General features: G+C 43.8%; 1 protein-coding gene across 1 annotated transcript in view; it reads right to left on the minus strand.

The window, feature by feature from the left end:
* ELP2 (elongator acetyltransferase complex subunit 2) overlaps nt 1-22,648 on the minus strand; it is a 35,334-nt gene that overhangs the window by 6,293 nt on the left and 6,393 nt on the right. The window contains exons 4-17 of the mRNA XM_038770860.1: nt 22,082-22,238; nt 21,147-21,224; nt 20,017-20,081; nt 17,758-17,824; nt 16,583-16,723; nt 15,993-16,088; nt 12,629-12,729; nt 12,290-12,421; nt 11,126-11,275; nt 9,107-9,295; nt 6,657-6,726; nt 3,866-3,961; nt 3,696-3,753; nt 670-742 (exon numbers count right to left, since the gene is read on the minus strand). Coding sequence (XP_038626788.1) covers nt 670-742; nt 3,696-3,753; nt 3,866-3,961; nt 6,657-6,726; nt 9,107-9,295; nt 11,126-11,275; nt 12,290-12,421; nt 12,629-12,729; nt 15,993-16,088; nt 16,583-16,723; nt 17,758-17,824; nt 20,017-20,081; nt 21,147-21,224; nt 22,082-22,238 — 1,473 coding nt within the window. The remainder of the gene's footprint in view (nt 1-669; nt 743-3,695; nt 3,754-3,865; nt 3,962-6,656; nt 6,727-9,106; nt 9,296-11,125; nt 11,276-12,289; nt 12,422-12,628; nt 12,730-15,992; nt 16,089-16,582; nt 16,724-17,757; nt 17,825-20,016; nt 20,082-21,146; nt 21,225-22,081; nt 22,239-22,648) is intronic.

Below are 22,648 nucleotides of genomic sequence, written 5' to 3' on the forward strand. Positions count from 1 at the left end.
AGCGACAGCAGCACTGGAGCGTCACAGGAAGAGGAGGGGAAGAGCAGAAGGGAGGCAGGTTGCTTTGCAAATCCTGCCCCTACCATCCCTCTTCCCAAATAAAAGGAATGAGGAATGTGTTAGTGTGTTATCTCACTCTGCCCTCTTTTTCTTTCCTTCTCTCCTTCTCCCCCAGCCCTCTTCCATTTAAATTGTATAATCGGCTCTGCACACCAACTGCTCAAAAGTTTCGCTTTCCTTAGCTCTTCTACACAAAGAGGTGGCCAATCCCTGGTCTGGAACATCTGCAAATGAGTCTGATCATCAGCTTCTCCATCAACATCATCATTGTCATTGTTGGCAGAACCATCATCATATGAAGAAAGGCACAGGAGGTTTCCCTTGTACTTAGATGCCTTGCTTTTTCTATTATTATAATTATTACTATAGTATCTACTAAGCACTTGTGTTGAGCACTGTTCTAAGTTCTAATACAAGTTCATCTTGTTGAACTGTACTCTCCCACTTAGTACAGTGCTCTGCACACAGTAAGCGCTCAATAAATACGACTGAATGAATGAATTGGGCTGTTCCACATGGGGCTCACCAGTCTAAGTACTCATGTTCCTTACAGGCAAAGCTTTCCTAATTTGAACTCAACTTTTCCTAAGTGGCAGCAAAGTGTCTTACCTTACATGCTGAAGCAACCACAGTGTTTGAATTGTTGCAGGCAACACAAAACATTTCATAACCATGTCCATATCTAAAGAGGAAAAATACAAATGATTATTATAGGGCTCCCAGGAAAAGTCTTCTCACTGATATCCACCCCCACCTGCAGCCCCAGAGCACTATGTACAGATCTGAAATGTATTTTAATGTCTGTCTCCCCCTCTAGATTGCAAGCCCCTTGAGAGCAGATACAAGGGGGATACTGCAGAAGAAAACTAGGAGGGTTCTTAGTGGCACTTAACCAATCTAGCGCATGAGGCCTTGAACGAACACACCATGTATCTTCCGGTGCCAACCCGAGGACTGTGGGCCCCTTGATTCATATTCCTGGAAGAAGGAAGGCCCCCGATAAAGAAGAACCACATCCCTGCGCCAGGCGCAGGATGGCCTGATTCCAGGATTGTAGTCCTTATCTCATGCAGCAAGGACAGACGCAAAGTCTGGACTGTGGGAAAATGCTGGACTTGGTTGGGAGAATACTTTCCAGGGCAATAACGTGCCCGTAGCTCCCCTCCCTCTACTGCTGGGCATGAAACCAGCGCAGTTTAGAAAAATGTGCTACTTCCCCCTTGCTATAATAATAATAATTATTATGATGATTATTATTATTATGGTCAAGCACGATTCTAAGCACTGGGGTAGATACAAATTAATCAGATTGGACGCAGTCCCTGTCCCATGTGGGGCTCCCAGTCTCAGTCCCCATTTTACAGATGAGGGAACTGAGACCCAAAGAAGCGAAGTGACTTGCCCAAGGTCACACAGCAGACAAGTGGAGGAGCCGGGATTAGAACTCATGACCTTCTGACTCCCAGGCTGCAGTCAAGAAACCCAGGCTCCAGTTTCTGCCTTGAACTACCCTGGGATGTTTAGAAGTGGACTTTTCAATGCTTAGCTTCAAGCAAGTACTCTTTGAAAGTCATGGATGGATTTTGAAAACTGTTCTAGCTCTTCCTGAGCCAGCAAATCTTGTTCATACTTCTTCCTGAGGGGAGAACAGCCATGATGGATACTGTCAGTCTGTTGTGCTCCCTGCACTGATTGGGGTGTGAGTATGCTTCCTTAATAAATCTACTTATTAAATGTAGCCTTTGTGTGCCTTGCATCATTGGTATCTTTACGAACCAATGTGCACGTATGTCTGGCATCAGTGTGAACCATGTTCTGTGGACTTGCAGCAGGGAACATGTCTACCAACTCAGTTGTATTGTCCTCTCCCAAGCACGTAGTACAGTGCTCGGCATACAGTAAGTGCTCAGTAAATACCACTGATTGATTGGTTAAAAACAGCGTTGAGAAGAATGTACAGAACCACAAATACATGACAAACACAAATCCCCCAGGCTGGAAAATGGGTCTCACTCAAGGCTCGAGACGGATGGCTAAACAGAATTGGACAAAATAGGTGGCAGAATCACTACTGATAGTAACAATTTCAAACTGACCAAATAACTCAGAAAAGTAGCTATCTCCCAAGACTGGGTGGATCTGAATGTGATTTTAATAAGGCTTTGAAGACTGTAAACTCTAGGCTGTACGTTTATTGGGGGGCACCGAACATGTCTACCAACTCTGGTGCACTGTACTCTCTCAAGCGCTTACCACATGCAGAGCACCGTACTAAGCGCTCAATAGAGATGACTAATTGATTGACTGGAAAGGCAAGGACTATAAGCTTGAATGGCTTATCTGCAAGGCTCAATACAATCTTGAATCAAAATCACCAAAACACATGTAGCAAAATGCTGATTTATAATAATAATAATAATGTTGGCATTTGTTAAGCGCTTACTATGTGCAAAGCACTGTTCTAAGCGCTGGGGGGGATACAAAGTGATCAGGTTGTCCCATGTGGGGTTCACAGTCTTAATCCCCATTTTACAGATGAGGTAACTGAGGCTCAGAGAAGTTAAGTGACTTGCCCAAGGTCACACAGCAGACATGTGGCGGAGCCAGGATTCGAACCCATGACCTCTGATTCCAAAGCCCGGGCTCTTTCCACTGAGCCACGCTGCTTCTCTGATCTGATGGGATTGGAACTAAGGTTAGCTCAGGTCACGTAAAAGTTCAGGTTACCAAACATAAAGAAGTCTGACATCCTGGACAAGTGCTTACTCGAGTATCTGACCTTTTTATCTGGCTGCCTGAAGTAGCCTGGGTTCAGATAACAGCTCATTTAAATCACCGTGCTTCAGGTAACCAGCCTGGTAGTTCTACTTACAGAAGCACTGAGCAGCAAAAGCTAAAAGCTCACCTCAGTGTAACTTTGTACACCCTGGAACACACCACTGAAGAGCCCGAGTGAGCACAAGAAGCACCCAGTCACACAAATCTACTCTAGAGAAGCAGTGTGGCCTGGTGGTCCGGGAGTCAGAGGACCTGGGTTCTAATCCCGGCTCCGCCACTCGTCTGCTGTGGGAACTTGGGCAAGTCATTTCACTTCTCTGGGCCTCACTTTCCGCATCTGTACAAATAGGGCTTAAATCCTGCTCCCTCCTACTTAAACTGTGAGTCCCATGTAGGACAAGGACTGTGTCCAAACTGATAATCTTGCATCTACCCCAGCACTTAGAATAGCGCCTGGCACAAAGTAAGGGCTTTAATACCATAATTATTAATAAGCGCAGGAATGTTGGTTGGCTGTTGGAAGCTTCTGACCAATCAACACCTGTCCTGTCGGACCCAAGGAAAGAGTGGCCCAGGGAGGTGGAGGGGGATCCAGGAGAGAGATCTCGTGGCTCAGCAGCGGGGCTGGCTGAGCAGGGTTCACACAGCTGGGTCTCTCTCGCCCATCTGCCTTTTCCCCTACAGCTCTCTCCGGGTGCCCCTCCATCCCTCCAACTCCACCACTGCCGCCATTAGATGGGAAGCAGGGAAACGGGGAAGGATGCCCCGGACGTCGCCGACATTAGACAACGACACCAGAGGAGCAGGCCCCTGGGCCTCAAGCCAGTGAGTACGTGTCAGTGAAAGGCTGAACTTACAGCTTTTGAACTTCAGGCCACAGAGTATTCTGCAGGAGGTGATCCTCGGTCGGCGGTTCTAAAACAAATACGCACATTTCAGTCGAGCGGGACTACATTTTTAAACTACAAACAATCCCCAGTACACTCAAGAAAATGAATACATAAATAATGAGTTTTCCATTCCTTACCAGTAAGGCTGAAGGTTTGAAAGTTAATCTGGCGGTATTGATTATAACCACTGATAAATATGTCCTCTTCATCAGCTGACTGAGAAGCTATGTCTTCTGGTTTAAAGAAGCAGAAAGACTCAACAGTATGAACACAGTTAAAAAAAACAAAATCTATGTTGTATTCCTTTTGACAGTCAACTTAGGCTAGTCCCAAACCTAGACAGGGAGGAGACAGGAAGCCCAGAAATTTCGAGAGGAGACATTCCTCACTCGGAAAGAGCATCATTTCTTCTTTGTCTCCCTTTTGCATCACCTATGCACTTGGATCTGTGACCTTTGGGCCTTTGATGTTCTCCCCACCTTCAGCCCTATAGCACTTATGTACCTATCTTTAAATAAACTTGTAACATTTAATTTATTTATATTAATGCCTGTCTCCTCCTCTAGACTGTAAGCATGTTGTGAGCAGGGAACATGCCTGCCAAGCACTGTTGTACTATACTCTCCCAAGTGCTTAGTTCAGTGTCCTGCACATAGTAAGCGCTCAATAAATATCATTGATGATCATTTGGGGTCGATCACTCATCTGATGATATTCAGCTGGGCTACGGCCAATTGCAGGGGAGAACTGGGCAGGGAGGTGGGGGGAGAAGAATAGCAATTTGAAAGCTAAAAGCCTCTGTTCATTTTCGAGAGAGTTGGACCAAGCACTCTGTGGGTCAGAATGCAAAAAGCCCGGTTCGGTCTGTCCCAAAGAGTGAGTTTGAATACTGCTTTTAGCTTTTGCTGCAGGTCTCTCCAAGAGGTCTCTCCAATGATTCAGCTGAGACGCCTGTGGATCGGAAGGAGCAAAGTGGTGCCACCTTTAGGTAAGTACAAAGTCTTAGGGGGCAGCTACCCACTGAGCAAAGTTTAGCTTCAGAGGCAATTCTATTCCAGATATGATTTAAGGTCCAGTGCACAATTTAAATGAGAGTTATTGTTAAATCCTTAAAAAAGGAAGCCAGTTTTTGCTCACAACCTGCAGTATCGTGTGGCCAGTATGTGTGTAACTCATCAACTCTGGAAATAGTGTAACGTGGCAATGGGACAGAAAGGGAACCTATACTTTCCCCAAGGCTCAGCCAGCAGAACTCAGGGAGCAGAACTATCTGGACCCAAGATGCTTCCCAAGATGCCTGGGGGTGCAATTCTCCAAAGACAGGGGACGGAGACAGAAAATTAAGGGGAGGGGTAACCTAAGGAGTACACTAGAATGAGCCCTAAAGTTAAACCTATCTCAACAGAAAAGAAACTGAGCGCTTAGGACCTTGGGGATACCCTTGTGCTTTCAACATTAAAAGGGGCCTTGTAGGTCATTTTGGCCAGAACAGCAACTGCAATTGCCCAAGAACTGCCACATTCTCACAATGATTTTCTCTGACATTAAATTCACCTTGGCCAAAAATACAATCTCAGCCAAACCCCCCTATATGCCATTCATATAGAATGGGCCCTAAATAAAGCACAGGGTCTGAGCTGAGTGAGAAGGAGCGTGGATCAGTGGAAAGAGCACGGGCTTTGGAGTCAGAGGTCATGGGTTCAAATCCCGGCTCCGCCACATGTCTGCTGTGAGACCTTGGGCAAGTCACTTAACTTCTCTGAGCCTCAGTTCCCTCATCTGTAAAATGGGGATTGACTGTGAGCCCCACGTGGGACAACCTGATCATGTTGTATACCCCCCCAGCGCTTAGAACAGTGCATTGCACATAGTAAGCGCTTAACAAATGCCATCATTATTATTCTTATTATTGAGGGCAGCAGTCTCCCCAATGGCTCCTTCCCTAATGCTTTCAAACATATCCATGTAACTATCCCCTTTCCGAAGAGAAACCCTCCCTCGACCCCACATCTCCCTCCAGCTATCACCCCATCTCCTTGTGGGAGGTGGCCATTTCCCCTAACCAGGATTTATTTTCATTTCTCTCTCTCTCTCTCTCTCTCTCTCTCTCTCTCTCTCTAGACTGTACGCTCCCTCTGGGCAGGGATCGTGCCTACCAACTTTATTGTATTAGACTCTCACAAGTGCTTAGTTCAGGGCTCTCCGTACACTGTAAGTGTTCAATAAATACCACTGATTAATTGGTTGAGCACGATCCAGGCAGGATGGCTACAGAGGCTGGAACAAAACAATCAGTGGCATTTATTGAGTGCTCGCTGTGTGCTGAGCACTGTACTAAGCACTTGGGAGAATACTACTAAGTAGGCATAATCCCTGTCTTCAAGGAGACTACAATCTAGAAAGGTTAGTATATAGATGAGGACCGCCACAAAGAACAGAGGAAGCGGTATTAGGCGGATTAGAGAAGCAGCGTGGCTCAATGGAAAAGAGCATGGGCTTTGGAGTCAGAGGTCATGGGTTCAAATCCCAGCTCTGCCAATTGTGAGCTGTGTGACTTTGGGCAAGTCACTTACCTTCTCTGTGCCTCAGTTACCTAATCTGTAAAATGGGGATTAAGACTGAGCCCCCCGTGGGACAACCTGATCACCTTGTAACCTCCCCAGTGCTTAGAACAGTGCTTTGCACATAGTAAGCACTTAATAAATGCCATCATTATTATTATTATTATTATTATTATTGTCATCCTTGCCATACCAAGCACAATGGTGAGAGAAGCCGCCAAACCTAGAGGTAACAAGGCCCCTGCCCTTAAGAAGCTTAGGATGCAAACCACATACAGCCAAAGATCAGGTGTTTGCACCAATTTACTGGACACTGAATATACAAAGAGAATATAGGTGGCTTTCACAAGCATTTCATCAGACTTACCCCGAAAAATAGCTTTGTTGGATAATCCCAAAGCAGGTACGGTAGCACCCTCTGGAAGGCCCATGTCTGGCTAAAGAAAAGGGAGATGCAATGTCACTTATCAGATCTGGAATGCAGCTAAATCAGGAGAATGCCTAATTGCAGGATTCCTAGAGCGAGCTCAGGGATAATAAAACATTAATCTTATCTGATCAGAGATTGCCAGATTGAAGTTAAAGGTTCATTCATTCAATCGTATTTATTAAGTTCTTACTGTGTGCAGAACACTGTAGTAAGCACTTGAGAAAGTACAATACAACAATAAACAATGACAATCCCTGCCCACAGTGAGCTCACAGTCTAGATGGGGATATAAAGATTATATGTGCCACATGCAAATTTGGGCGGTAGTGTCTTTCTACACAAAATGCAGTACCAAAGCAACTACAATGGTCAGGGGGAAAAAGGCCTTCCCAAACTAAGCCCCCCTTTCCTCATCTCCCATTCCCTTCTGTGTCACCCTGACTTGCTCCCTTTGCTCTTCTCCCCCATCTCAGCCCCACAGCGCTTAATATCTGTAATTTATGTATTTGCATTGATGTCTGTCTCCACCCTCTCTAGACTGTAAGTTTGTTGTGGGCAGAGAATGTGTCTATTTATTGTTGTATTGTACTCTCCCAAGCGCTTAGTACAGGGCTCTACACACTGTAAGTGCTCAATAAATACAATTGAGTGAATGAATGAAAAATTTCCTTAGAAGGACAGGCTGAAAAAGTTAGAACTCTTCAGTATGGACAGTCACAGGTTGATAAGGGACAGGACTGAAGTTAACAAAATACCAGCGGGTGTGGACAGGGCAAACATGGAATTATCATTTCCCAAATGTCACTACGCCAGTTAAGACGGAGGACTCACTGAAGCTTGAAGAGATAGGTTCAAAATAAATATTCTCTCCCCCCACCCCCTACCCCACAGTGGGTGAAAAAGGAGATGGAATTTGGTAAAAATAATAATTGTGGTATTTGTTATGGGCTTACTACATGCCAAGCTCTCTGCTAAGCACTGGGGTAGATACAAGATAATCAGGTCCCACATAGGGCTCATATTTTAAGTAGAAGGGAGGACAGGTATTGAATCCCCATTTTGTCGATGAGAGAACTGAGGCACTGAGAAGTTAAGTGATTTGCCCCAGGTCAAAGAGCAGTGAGCCGCAGAGCCAAGATTAGAACCCAGGTCCTCTGACTCCCAAACCCTTGCTTTGTCCTCGAGGCTTCGGACATGCCTTTGAGCTCATTCACTGGAAGTTCAAAATGGGTTATTAGGAGGAAAAGACAGGAAGATTAGATGGAAAGTCAAAAAAGGTTGGAAGGTTCAAGAAAAGTTTAGCTAAATTCATGGATGTAAGGTCCGCAATGAACTTTTAAAGAGAAATGGAACATCTCTAGCCATGAGAATAATAGGCAAGAGGCACAGCCATCCCACAGTTCTTTCAAGCATTCTGCTCCCCTTACTGGAGGGGAGCAAACAGAGACCCATCCCAGTTCTTTCACCCCTCTGGCTCTAAGTGCCCCACTCTGAGTAAGATGCATATGAGGAGGGTAAGTGTGTTCCTTTACACCGCTATTGGAAATAACTTTGGTCTACATTTTGAGGGTAACTCAAGACTGAGAGTCCCAGGCGAGATGGGGACCATGACCAACCTAATTAACTTGTCCCAACCCCAGGACTCAGAACAGTGCTTGACACATAGTAATCGCTTAATAAATGCCATTATTATTATTTTTTTCCCCCAGACTGAGCCCCCTTTTTCCTCTCCTCCTCCCCATCCCCCTGCCCTACCTCCTTCCCCTTCCCACAGCACCTGTATATGTTTGTACAGATTTACTACTCTATTCATTTTACTTGTACATATTTACTATTCCATTTACTTTCTTAATGAAGTGCATCTAGCTTTATTTCTATTTATTCTGATGACTTGACACCTGTCCGCATGTTTTGTTTTGTTGTCTGTCTCCCCCTTCTAGACTTGTGAGCCTGTTGTTGGGTAGGGAACCATCTCTATATGTTGCCAACTTGTACTTCCCAAGCGCTTAGTACAGTGCTCTGCACACAGTAAGTGCTCAATAAATACAACTGAATGAATGAATAAACTTTTGCCTTTAAGATGCTGTCCATTGTTGCCAGGCACTAGATGTGGAACATATGGTGTACTTAGCACATTAGAGGCATTTGTAAATACCCAATGGTAAATCTGAGTTCTAATTGGAAATCCCAGCAACTGCTCTAGGCCACTATCATGGACAGCAAACCAGGAGTACAAAATGTTATTTTTATTTCTGTATTAGCCTGGCATTCAAAGCGCTGAGAAATCATAAAATACTGAAAGATGTATAATTCTGGGCCTGCCTCTCTGATGTAGTTGAAAATGTAGTTATGTAATGTCACTAAAATCGTTTTTAAACAATACTCACTTTGCATAGCTGTTCTCCAACTGAGAGACCCGTTATTTTACAAAAATTCTCCACAAAATTCCGGGGAGCGGCAAAGACCCGAAGCACCTTCTCGTCTGCTCCGGTCACAAACTGAAATCGACCAATCATTGCTAAACACTTCATGTCAAACCCGTGAACCTGAGGCCTTGCCAGTTCATGCCAGGTCACCTAGGAAGCAAATGTGAAAAAAAAGACTGCTAAATTTTGATGATTCAACAAGGAGAGCCACATGAACCAACAACTCAGAGTCAAACATCTCTCTAGATGTTCTATATGATCTAGAGCTACAGCCTGGGCTCCTGATTTAGAGAGCTGTAGCTAATCAACTGTCTCACAGCTATATGCTTGCAGTTAAGGAACTTTCTGTTCCTCAACCCTGCACACTTAATTGAACCCTAGTTTCATTCTGATCTGAAAGTCCAGTCAATCAACAGTATTTATTGAGCATCTACTGTCTACAGAGCACTGTATGAAGAGTTTGGGACAAAACAGCAGAGTAAGAAGACATGATTCCTGCTTTCACAGAATTTACGGTCTGGGGGAGAGATAGACACAAAATAATTATGTAAGAGGAAAAAGAGCATGAAAAATACACATGTGGATGAATAAGTGCTTAATTAGTAGAGTATATAAGTCTATATATACCCAAGTGCATGAATGTGGAGTTGGAGTAAAAATGCTGAGGGGGTAATTGAGAGGGTTTGACTTGGGAAAAGGTAAATTTTGTTTTGTTGTCTGTCTCTCCCCTTCTAGACTGTGAGCCCGTTGTTGGGTAGGGATTGTCTCTATTTGTTGCCAAATTGTACTTTCCAGGCGCTTAGTACAGTGCTCTGCACACAGTAAGCGCTCAATAAAAACGACAGAAGGAATAAATTTATCAAGGAAGGCACCCTGAAGGAAGTAGAATTTCAGACGGGATTTGAAAATGGGGAGTGTTGAAAACTAATGAATTTGAATTTGAAAGGGGAGGGACTCCCAAGTAGGATGAAGGGGGTAAGTTTCCAGGAGGAACCCTCTCAGAATGGATTGCAAGCCACAGCCCATGCAGCCACATTATCAACCCTTCCCTGCAGCCAGGTAAGTAAACCACTTTCTTTCCCTCACTCAAAGCCTCACTGAAAAGAAGCAACGTGGCCTAGTGAAAACAGCACAGGCCGAGGAATGTGGGTTCTAACTCCAGCTCTGCCACCTGCAGTGGAACCAATGGGAAAGTCCCTTAACTGCTCTGTGCCTCAGTTTCCTCACCTGTAAAATGGGGTCTATACAGCTGTTCTCCCTCCTTCTCAGTTTGGGAGGCCCATGTGGAACAGAAACTGTGCCTGACCTAATTATCTACCCCTAACACATAGTACAGAGCTTGGCACAGAGTAAGCCCTTAAATACCACAATTATTACTATTATGAAAAGCCATCTCCTCCAGTAAGACTATCCTAATTAACTCTCCCGCTGCTCTGGTTGTGTCATACACTGTTTCTTCACCAGCACTGAGAAAACCTTGGAAGGGCAATCCCCTCCTTGGCCCCCTCCGACTATCATCCCATCTCCCTGTCACAAGATTTGGTGACAGACTGAATACGTGGGTTGAAAGCGAGAGGAGTCGAGGATGATGCCACGGTCACATGCTTGAGACAGGGCAGGTGGCGGCATTGTCTACAGAGATGGAAAGTCTGAGGGAGGACAAGGTTTGGGTGGGACGGTGAGGAATTCAGTTTGGGACATATTACGTTTGAGGTGTCGACTGAACATCCGAGAGATGTCTTGAAGGCAGGAGGAAATGCGAAACTACAAAGAAGAGAAGTCCTGCCTGGAAAGGTACATTTGGGAATCATCTGCAATGATTAGATGGAGCTAATTAGGTTCAGAATTAAATATAGTTCCTGTCCTCAAGAGGTTCACAATCTAAGGGATATGTTATTTCTTGCCTGCACACAATTGGTTTGATAATCCCCAGTTTAGGTTGTTTGCGCGAATTGATGGGACTTGCAAAGATCTATCTACCTGTGCCTGTTCGTTTCTTTTCCATGGAGCAAAAAGTCGAGTTGTTTGGTCTGTGCCCACGGTGATGATGAATTCTCCTTCTGGATCCCACATTAAATCTTGTACACTATTGAAATGCCCTGAAATCACAACTCCTGGAGTCCATTCTCCCTGTATTGGGGAAAGAAAGAGAAAAAAACCCAACACATTTCAAAATGTACAGTGTACACTATTTTCAATTGCCACCACATCCTGAGGGTAGCAAAGTTTCTTCAGTTTGGGCCAGTAAATGACAACTTCACCTCTCACAAAGCATCCAGCAACAAATAACGTGTTGTTCTGTGCGGAATTTATCCCCGGATGAAAATGCAAGATCAAGGAAAAATGGTGCTGTGTTAATACACCGATCCCACTATACCTCTTCTTTTAGCACACTTTCACAGTAGTGCTGTGACCCACTAAATTGTTAGGTTCCTTGAATGCAGGGATCATGCCTACCAACTCTGCTGTATTGTACTCTCCCAAGTGCTTAGTACAGTGCTCTGCGCACAGTAAGCGCTCAAATATTACTGACTGACCCTACAGTGTTCCCTCCCTTGCAGACTCTGCAAAATTTACCTTGGCTTTTCCCCTCTCTTTGAAGCATTTTAACTGACTTGAATCAAGTAACTACAACCCAGTCTGATTTATCATAAAAAATGACATATCTGGTCAGCACACGAGTGCCTTTTGTGTGACTAGGATGTGAAAGATAACTTATTTACTATACACACACATGCACACACAAAAAAACCCTAATTCAAAAATCTTTCATTACTGGCATATATTTACATTGCAATTACTATTATGTAACTATATTTATCCTTTTATCTTTTTTTATTACACTTATAAGCTGGTCACTTTTGGGGATTTTGAGAACGCATGTGTACTTTACATTACTTCCTAAGAGAAGCTATATTTCATTTAATGCTTTTACACTTAATATGGGGAAAACCAGTGAAAAGCAGTCCTCTTCACTTTGGGAAGACAGAATTATGTCCCAAATCCACAGACTCATTTGGGCAAATAAAAAATTTCCCTTCAGACAAGCCCTCGATGATGACTTTTTCATTTCCTTCAAAGGACAGCAAGCAATACACGTGGAGAGCTCTGGAAGAATGATCACCGAAAAGAAAGCATTCTTACTGATTTGGCTGCATTCTGTTTCCAAAGGTGCAGGGCTCCATGAAAAGCATGAGCAAGAATCATAGAAGCATCTGGGCTAAACTGACAGTCATAAAAGCCCAAGGTGTTTCCGCCCACTTCTCCTACTCGGACCTAAGGAGGCAATAACTGAAAGTGAAATATCTGTAGATATCTGGTCTCTCCAACAGCACCGCTAATGGGAAAAAAAAGTTAGTGACACTGATGTTTAGAACAAACGTATGCATTTGGGGAATGAAGGAAGGTTCACAGTTGAAGGAATTTAAACTCTAAATTTTATAGACGATTAAAATCCAAATTCCATTATACTGACATTCTTACCTGTTCTAGCCACACTCCTGACTCCTCGTCCGGAGCCCAGAGGATCATGGTTTTGTCCATTGAAGCAGACAGCAATCTCAGTTGCTGCTGCATTCTACCATCTAAGAAAGAAGGAGTCATTTATTTCCTTGGTAATATACTTGATTTCTCTTATTACAAAGACACAGAGTATTCAACTCACAAGTTCTTCAAGTTCAAACTTTTCAGTCAAATGTCAGGCAAATGCCAACCTCCCCAGTGCTTAGAACAGTGCTTTGCACAGAGTAAGTGCTTGATAAATGCCATTATTATCATTATTATTATTATTATTACAAGGTGATCAGGTTCATTCATTCATTCAATCATATTTATTGAGCGCTTACTGTGTGCAGAGCACTGGACTGTACAGGTTGTCCCACGGGGGGCTCACAGTCTTGGTCCCTCATTTTACAGATGAGGGAACTGAGGCCCAGAGAAGTTAAGTGACTTGCCCAAAGTCACAAAGCTGACAATTGAGAAGCAGCGTGGCTCAGTGGAAAGCCACTCCAAAGTCAGAGTTCATGGGTTCAAATCCCGGCTATGCCAATTGTCAGCTGTGTGACTTTGGGCAAGTCACTTAACTTCTCTGTGCCTCAGTTACCTCTTCTGGAAAATGGGGAATGAGACTGTGAGCCCCCCGTGGGACAACCTGATCACCTTGTAACCTCCCCAGCGCTTAGAACGGTGCTTTGCACATATTAAGCGCTTAATAAATGCCATCATTATTATTATTATTATAATTCGCGGATCCAGGATTTGAACCCATGACCTCTGATTCCAAAGCCCGTGCTCCTTCCACTTGTTTTGATGTGCATATATATGTAATTCTATTTATATTGATGCCTGTTTACTTGTTTTGATGTTCATATATCTATAATTCTATTTATTTATATTGATTCTTCCTTCTAGACTGTGAGCGCGTTGTGGGGGAGGGACCGTCTCTATGTTGCCGACTTGTACTTCCCAAGCGCTCAGTACAGTGCTCTGCACACAGTAAGCGCTCAATAAATACGATTGAATGAATGAATATGACCAATTTCTCCACCGGTAGGTGTAACATTCGCTGTCAGCAAGTGTGTGTCTTCTGGTTGGAATTAAGCCTGAATGTCACTTACAAGAGGGTTTAGAGTCCTAGTGGTATTCTCAGAGTTTTAAAACCCTCGGGTTTGTTTTTCCCTTTTCCGAAGTAAGTGTGGGGTAATTTTTTTTGGGGGGGGGTGGCTCATCATGAGGTAACTCTCAAAGTGAATCCCTCAAATCACTGCCATCATCTGTTGGCTTTCTAGCTGGGTACAAAACAATAGCAAGAGAATCACCTGGGGTCCAATTAACTAGTGCCGGTTAAAAAGGGCTGATCGCTGGGTCTGTCCCTTGGTTTACCCAGATGGAGAATCAACTGTATTTACTGAGCGCTTAATGAGTGTAGGGCACTGTACTAAGCACTTGGGAGAGTACGACACAACAATATATCAAGGAACATTCCCTGCCCACAACGACCTTATAGTCAAGAGTAGTCCCACCACTCCCCAAACTGCCCTGACCCCCAGGGTGGCAGATGGCATCAGATTGCCCTGCCCCAATAGACTCTCCATCTGGACGCCCCTGAACACATCTCCCCTAACCACCTGAATAATAATAAACAACAACAACCACAGCATCCACTAAGCATTTACTATGTGCCAGGCACTGTACTAAGTGCTGGGGTAGGTAGAAGATAATCGGGTTGGACCCAGTCCCTGTCTCACATGGGGCTTGCAATCTTAATCCCCGTTTTACAGATGAGGAAGCTGAGGCACAGAGAGTTAAGTGACTTCCCAAGGTCACACAGCAGACAAGTAGAGGAGCTGGGTCTGGCCACGGGACTTCTTTCCCATTTAGCTGGTCCTCCTCCTTTGGCCCAAACCTCCCTTGTGATTGGCTCTACCCTAGATGAAACCACCATGCAAGTGATTGGCACCCATTCAGATTAACATTCTTTCTGAGAGGGATCACCCAGAAATGCCTATTTTCCTCCCTATTCCCCTAACTAGGTACCAAAGCCCATTCCCTTAGAGGAGGAGTAAAGTTGGGATGAAGCAGGATATTTAGACATTGGCCTTTTCAGTTACAGACTAGGGGTGGGGGGAGGAAGGGAAAGGGGAGACAGGCATCACGATGTGTACCTATGTATATATCTTCGATGCTAACTGTTGCACCGTTTTTTGTTTTTCCCCCTATATTCTGACCTCCTTGTGGGCAGGGACTAAACGTACTAAATCTTCTTTTATTTTTCCGAGTGCTCGGTACAGCCCTCTACACATTGTAGATGTTAGTAACGAATGAAAATAATTTTCCAGGAGCAACAGTGACACTATGTACGGCTTAGAGCAGCAAAACCAAGCCTCTTGTATCTGAATTTAAGAGAGGGCAATAATAATAATAATGGCATTTGGCTTACGTGTGCCAAGTACTGAAATAAATAGAGCTAAGGAGGAAGGTAAAAGGTCACATAAGTAATTATGAGCAATGTTAATCGACCTAACTGTGCTCTCAATGGTCAGACTCCCTTCATAGAGTCACTTATGTTCAGGGAGTAGAATCATAGGTGAATTGTGGGTGAGGGAACAATGGCAGGGGTTTAAAGCCCTTTTCCCCACAGATAAATATCCCCTTGCACTGGGTCAATCGATCAATGGTATTTATTGAGCACTTACTGTGTGCAGAGCACTGTACTAAGTGCTTGGAAGAGTACAATACATATAGAGTTGGTAGACACGTTCCCTGCCTACAAGGACTCCCTAGTTCACACTTGCTTCATTTTTAACCAATCTATTCAACCATTTGAATCCTACTAAAAGCGATTTTATCATTTCCTGGCCTAGAGGCACATTCTTGTTCATCCCCCTCAGGTATCTATGTATGCATTTATCCTGACTGCTCTATTTGTAAATACTTTCCCATTAGAGAATAAGCACCTGGTGGGTAGAAAACACTGTTGTCGTGTACTCTCCCAAGTGCCTTAGTACAGTGTTCTGCACACAGTAAGCACTCAATAAATGCCACTGACTGAACATGTCATTTCTTTGTTTTGTACTTCCCGAGGATCTAGTAAAGTGCATTGGGCCAACTGCTGCTATTACCACCGGTCAACTATGAGTTTGGGACAACACCTAGTGAGTATGAAGATTTTGAAAGGGGAGAAGCAATAGGAAAACAGATTAGCTACTTCTATTTCTTTTCTCGTTTTGTGGGCAGAGGGACAACTTGGGGGAGATTCTGAAACACCATGTTTATGGGTCAGCAGGGTAAATAACCAGGGCATTTTTTTCAAGTGATCATTTCACACAGAACTCAATCTCCTTCCTACCTTTGTACTGTGAAGGCTGCCAATGCACTGCGTTCACCCAGTTTTCGTGGCCAGCTAGCACAGTCTCTAGAGCAACTGCAAATGTTTTCTCTGCATCTACAAAGGCAACGAGAATATTTATCCCTCAAGACTTCTCTGCCTTCAGTGATCAAGTTTCACAAAGAGAAAAAAACATTCCTCAGCTGTGTGAAGAGCACATCTGTGTTTCTGGGGATGCATCTTTTTGGATCAAACAGTAATATCACTGGGCTAAGCACTAAAGTTGCTATGAGATAATATCAGACACAGTCCCTGTCCCACAAGGGGCTCAGTTTAAGAGGGAGGGAGAACAGATAGTTTATGCCCATTTTACAGATGAGAAAATGGAGGGACAGGAGAGTTGAATAACTTGCCTGGGGTCACACAGCAGGCAAGCAGAGGAGCCAGGACTAGAATCACAATCTCCTAAATCCCGGTTCCCTGTTCTCTCACCAGAGTTTTGCTGTTTCCTGCCATTTCACAATCAGATACACACTTAAAGGGATTGGGGGGGGGGGGGGGGGGGGGACAACAAAATGCTCCACTTAAATGACACTTTCATCATTACTCACTCTCATTTTTCAGGGTAAATGTGTTCTCTTTCAGCTTCAAGACATCACCACCTCGTATATCTGAAGACGCTGATTTTACATACAGTTTCCAGATTCGTATCAGACTATCCTGAGCACAGCTTGCTAGGAAAAGATTTCCATCTAGAGAAGAAAATGCAAGCTTATAAAAAAAAGATGAATTTTTCTCTAAAAGTTATCTAAACCAGTACAATCTTCCCAAAATAAACCACTGACTTGACCGTCCACAGTATCTTCCTGGCTTTCACATACATCATACCCCTTATCCTTCCTGCCCTTCTATGAGCCATTCATTTCTGAGTTTCCAGATGAAATTCCCCCGCTAGAAGGGGCTTAAAAATCCTAAGACTTTGTCTTAATGATTGTGGCTAATGGGCCAAGTAAGACACTTTCCTGAACCTTAGTTTCTGGTTGAAACTGTGTAGGGGGTTCCCAGCACTTAGGACAGTTACAGTAGGGGTATGCGATCAGTCTGAACAGAAATGGCCACAACTCATCAGTAGGGTAAGCCCCAGTCCATTTGGCTAACTCAGATAAGCATGGGCTGAGATTCTACCAGACTCAATTAGCATTCTCTAAAATTTCATTGAAAATGATCTATATGTAGCCTCAAAATAAACTTGAAGGGCGTCATGGTTATTGCAGTGTTTTACAAAAATCACCAAAGCCAAAACTATTCTCATCTAAGACCACCATAAATTATCCTGTAGACTGTAAGCTCACTGTGGGCAGGGAATGCATCTGCTTATTGTTGTACTGTACTCTCCCAAGCACTTAGTAAAGTGCTCTGCACACAGTAAGAGCCCAATACGATTGAATGAAATGAATTAATCATCATTCCTTATTGACTCCAATAAGGAAGGGACCATCCTTCTGAATCAATCATATTTATTGAGTGCCTACTATATGCAGAGCACTATACTAAGCACTTGGAAGAATACAACAGAATTAACAGATAAATTCCCTGTCCATAAGGAGCTTACAGTCTAGAGGGGGAGGCAAGCATTAATATGAGAAAATGAGTAATTTATAATATGAACAGGAGTAAAGACAAATAGGGTGAGAATAAATGACAGTGGCAGGTTTTCTTTGATTCCTGAAGGAAAATATTACCCATCTGTCCCACAAACATATTTTTAGGAAGGTTTCAAACTGACCAAATTCTGCCCATTCGACCCCTCTAATCCAATCATCGTGTCCATCAAGCAGGAATGTTTTCTGAAACTGAGAAGAAAAAACAATTAGGACTCCAAATTTAGGTACATTTTACTGTTCATCCAGTTATTCCATTACATTGCAAAGAGTAAGTACCCAATGCAATACTCTGTCTACAAGAGGCACTCAATCTACTCCACAAGGTTAATGGTGTGAGTGTGCTAGACAGCAGGTAACGCAGAAGGTAAAGGGTGGGAGTATTGAATTGAGAAATAATCTTTTCCTTAAGGCCAAACCCTAGCCAATAGGGTAAGGCACATAAACCAAGAAGAAAAGCAGTGATGGAATAAGTAATGGGAAACATGAGAACAAATCCCAAGGGTAAAAAACAAACTAGGACAATTCAAAATATAAGAAAAGACTTGTTTCTCCCAACTGCAAATACCCACAAAACAGCATTGGCAACATTTTCCAGATTTCCAATTTAATCGTTTTACATCTACAAAGTTCACAAAAAAAGGGTTTTGACCCTACAAAATTCCCAAATCAGAATTCTCTTCTCAAGTACTATCTCTGGCCCAAAATGAGAGTTAGCTCCTTAAAACTCTGGAAATTTTCCAAGTGATTTAATACCAAGGTCAGGTTCTTCCCCAAAATCAAGAATGTTATTTCTGTTTCCTCTAAGAACCGAGTATATATAGCTTGCAGGGCCAGATCAATTTTCCTGTGGGCCCGGGGCTGACACTGTGGGGGACCCCTGTATACAAGTCTTTTTTCTAATTTCAAACCAAATGATCAAAATATTCTAATGCTATACTAAACGTGCCTTTTAATTAACATGAAGCTGGGGCTACACTTAGTCTAAGAAATGGCACATGACTGGTTTTTAATCACAGGATAACTATAATCAGGAAATTGTTTCAATCAAACATGTTGGTAAAATGGATCTGATTACCCCAAACTATAGATCATATATGCAGCTAGAAGGGGAGTTTGCAAAGAGTGAAGAGTGACAGCTGGGGAGTAGGAGGTCAAGACAGCAGATAGAGAGTCTTGAAGCTGAAGGTAAGGAACTTACTGCAAAAAGAAATGGGAGTGGAAGGGAGAAGCAACTGCAGAGCAGCACTTTAAGATGATCCTGGCAGCCGTGAATTGTATAGACTGAAAGGGAGGGAGTAGCAATAGTAGTAATGATATTTGTTCAGAGTTCACTGGATGCAGTGTATCAACTGAGCTATTGGGAAAGTATACCAGAAGCCCAAGACACAGTCCCTATCCACAAAGGGGTTAACAGGCTAACATGGCAGACACATAGCAGAATTAAAATAATTAAACATGCATAAAAAAGTGCTGAGGATGCAATTTAATAAATACATAAGAGCTAGAAGTCGCTGTCCGATTAATGGGACTCGGGGTGTGGGATTTTAGGAGGTCTCTGAAGGTGGGAAAGATTTGGGCAGTGGGGGGATTAGCAAGAAAAAATGCAAGACTGTATTGCTGGATAGAAGTCAGGGCTAAAGAGGTAGATTTGGGAGTCCTTTCCATAGAGGTGGAAGCTGCAGCCATGCAGTAAGTAAAGTAGAAAGCTAGAAGAGTAGAGCATCCAGAACAGAGCTTTGCAGGGATACAAGTAATTCAGGGGGAGGAAGGTCTGGTGAATGAGACTGGGATGGAGTGGCCAGTGTCGCAGGAGGAGAACTAAGGGAATACTGTGCTGGCAACAAGATCTGAAAGCATTTCATGGAAGAAGGGTGACCAACAATACTGAAAGGTGGTCCAAAGGTCAAAAAGATTAGGACAGAGTAGAGTCCACTGGATTTCAGGTCACCGAGTACCTAGAAAGTCTTTGTCTCAACCCTTAGCACTCTTTGGAGCAGAATGGGTGCAGAGAGCTGAAGACAGCAGAGGAGCCTGACCACTGCTCTGGTTCTAAACCCTCCTCCCTCTTTGGCTTTAAAATCTGTCTGCGGATGGACTGAGGTGGAGAGAGCAACGAAAAAGAAAGCCTTTGTTTACTTGTAAAAATGCCATTATGTAATTTCACTCTTTAGCTGAGACACTTGGGAAGAAAAGTACAAAAAACCGCTCGATATTTTCACAAGCCCTCCACAAAAATAGAAACTAATAAATTCAGCTGTTTTCATAAAATGCCTAGTTAATGAGAGAACACATTCAGACACAAGACAGCCCACACTATCAAAATAAATTAAAAAGAACACACCAACAAATATATGAAACCAGTGAATTAAAACAACACTTACTTGACCACTTTGTTGAACATACAAGATAACTTTGGCATCATCCCCCCCACATGCTAATATTGGTACTGAAAAACAATGAAATCGATATCAGAAAGGAACAGGTCACAAAGTTTCCACATTCTACAATTTTGGGGAATCAGGACAGAGCTCTTCGTAGGAATACATACATATCTTTGATTCTGCTAACCGCCCGGCCTTTCTCCTTTGCCCACTCTAGGTTTCTTATTCAATTCCTTAAACAAATCTCTTCACCACCTCATCCAATAGCTTAATCCAAACTTCTCTTGAGGATCAGTGGCTCATGAGTCAGTCCCACAGCCCATTCACTCTATGATTCTGTCTTGGATGGGAGCAGCAGAGGCAAGGAAAAATACATGAAGGAGCAGTAGAAATGCCATGGAATCATGGAGCCACTAAGGCATTTTCCAAAATGCACGATAGGCAGGGATCGTGTCTATCAACTTGGAAGAGTATTGTACTCTTCCAAGCACTTAGCACAGTGCTATGCACACAGTAAATATTTAATAAACACCACTAATAGAGCAAGATGAACCTCTGACCTAGCAAAGGTTCAAACAATCTTCAGACCACAACATTTTCTCCAACTTATGAAATATCCATCAACCTCCCCTCCATTTACAAACCCCTTCCCTAATCCCTGCCTATCCTCATGCTGTTCCTGCTAGGTGAAGAGAAATGAAGAGCGTGCCTAGAGCTCAGACTCTTGGAGTGCTTCCCAACAAAAAGAAATCCCTCTCGAGAGAGTAATAATAATAATAATGATGGTATTTGTTAAGTGCTTACTACGTGCAAAGCACTGTTCTAAGCACTGGGGAGGCTACAAGGTGATCAGGTTGTCCCACGGGGGGCTCACAGTTTTAATCCCCATTTTACAGATGAGGTAACTGAAGTACAGAGAAGTTAAGTGACTTGCCCAAAGTCACGCAGCTGACAGTTGGCGGAGCCGGGACTTGAACCCATGACTTCTGACTCCAAAGCCCGGGCTCTTTCCACTGCACCATGCTGCTTCCCCAGAGAAGTAAAGACTTTGGCCACTCCGTGTGATGTGGTTTGGGCTAGACTGATTTCCCTTAGACCTTAGGCACTGACCCTGGCAGGAGTTCACTCACCATCAGTCCCAGGTAAAAAAGACAAGGAGACATCCAGAACAAATCCTTGCCCAAACTGCAAAGTCTGAAGACATTTAGCTACAAAAGAACAAAATTATTATTTATTCGGGCCCCATGAGAAGTGGATTATCTAATCAATCAAACAACAATCTGCATAGGGAAAAGCTAGAACAGGCTCAGAGAGGCAATCTCTCAGAGTGGCCAGCTCAAGTCTCCTGAAAGGTCGGCGTGGCTTCTGGGGCTAGCTGATTGACACGTTTATTGTCAAATCAAGAGTCACAGCTGCCCGTTTCTCCCCCCATCCCACACTCATCTTCACTTCCCTCCATCTCATCCTCCATCCACATGGTCACCTTCCCTGCACACGCACGCACATACACACACACTTTGAAACCCACGCATATGGAGGTGGGGGCCTTTCAGGCTGGATACGCACAAAAGGAATTCCACCTATACACACTCAAACACATATGGACAAAATTAGGGTCTACTGCTGTTCAGGTCTATGACCACAGAGCAAACCAGTTATCCCTAACACCAGTCAGCTCACAATGTGTGCCTCTGGCCAGGGGGGCTGGGCAACAAAGGGATGGCTAAATAGCAAGTCACGCTCATGTCCTACCTCCTCTGAACCACTGGTGTCTAAGCCAATGCTCACTCTGAAAGGTAAAGGGGCCTGGAAAGGAGGATGACTATTTTCAGGGGCCCAGTGTTCAAGTGTAAAAGAGTCTCTCAACTACCCTAAAGCTCATGGATGTGGTTTTATCAGCAGCAGCATGGTCTTGAAATGAAGACACTTAGTCCAGTGCTCTGTACATAAGTAAGCACTCAATAAATATCTCTGGTTGAAAGGCAACCCTCCCACAGTGCCTTTGGTGGGGGCAAAAGGATCATTATGTCCCTGCATTTGAAACCCAGCCAGTACTGGAACATACCGTCAGAACCATCCTTGGACCAGATCCTGACAGTAGAATCCGATGCGGCAGAAACTACAAGTAGTCTGAATTCTTCACCTGGTCCACCCTTTTGGTAAACAGCATCTATGGCACAAACGGCATCACTGTGGCCTTTGAGGTGAACGACATTTATCAGCTAAACACAAAAAAAAGGAAAGGGCTTAAGAATATTAAGGCAAAACTGTCTTTCCCGATATGGAAGTTATATATGCAAGGCCTACCATCATCACCGGCCTTTAAGAAACCAGAAATAATGAATATGGGCTCTGTGTTTTCCCCTTTCCGAGCACTGGGAATTTAAAAGCTCTTCTGGGAATTCTCACAAATGCTTGCTTAGTGGGTCTGGCAATTCCTCTGACCCACTCCTTAAGCTCCTCCAGAGGCAGGGCCTTCATGCTCGACTCCCTCCCATCCAAACTGTGGGAAGGGAACGTGCCTACCAACTCTGCTACACTGTACTCTCCCAAGCACTTAAAACAGTGCTCCGCACATAGTAAGTACTCAATAAATACAACCGATTGATCGAAAGGAAACTAAATCAATTTC

Source organism: Tachyglossus aculeatus, chromosome X2 (assembly GCF_015852505.1).
Source record: "Tachyglossus aculeatus isolate mTacAcu1 chromosome X2, mTacAcu1.pri, whole genome shotgun sequence".
Lineage (NCBI taxonomy): Eukaryota > Metazoa > Chordata > Mammalia > Monotremata > Tachyglossidae > Tachyglossus > Tachyglossus aculeatus.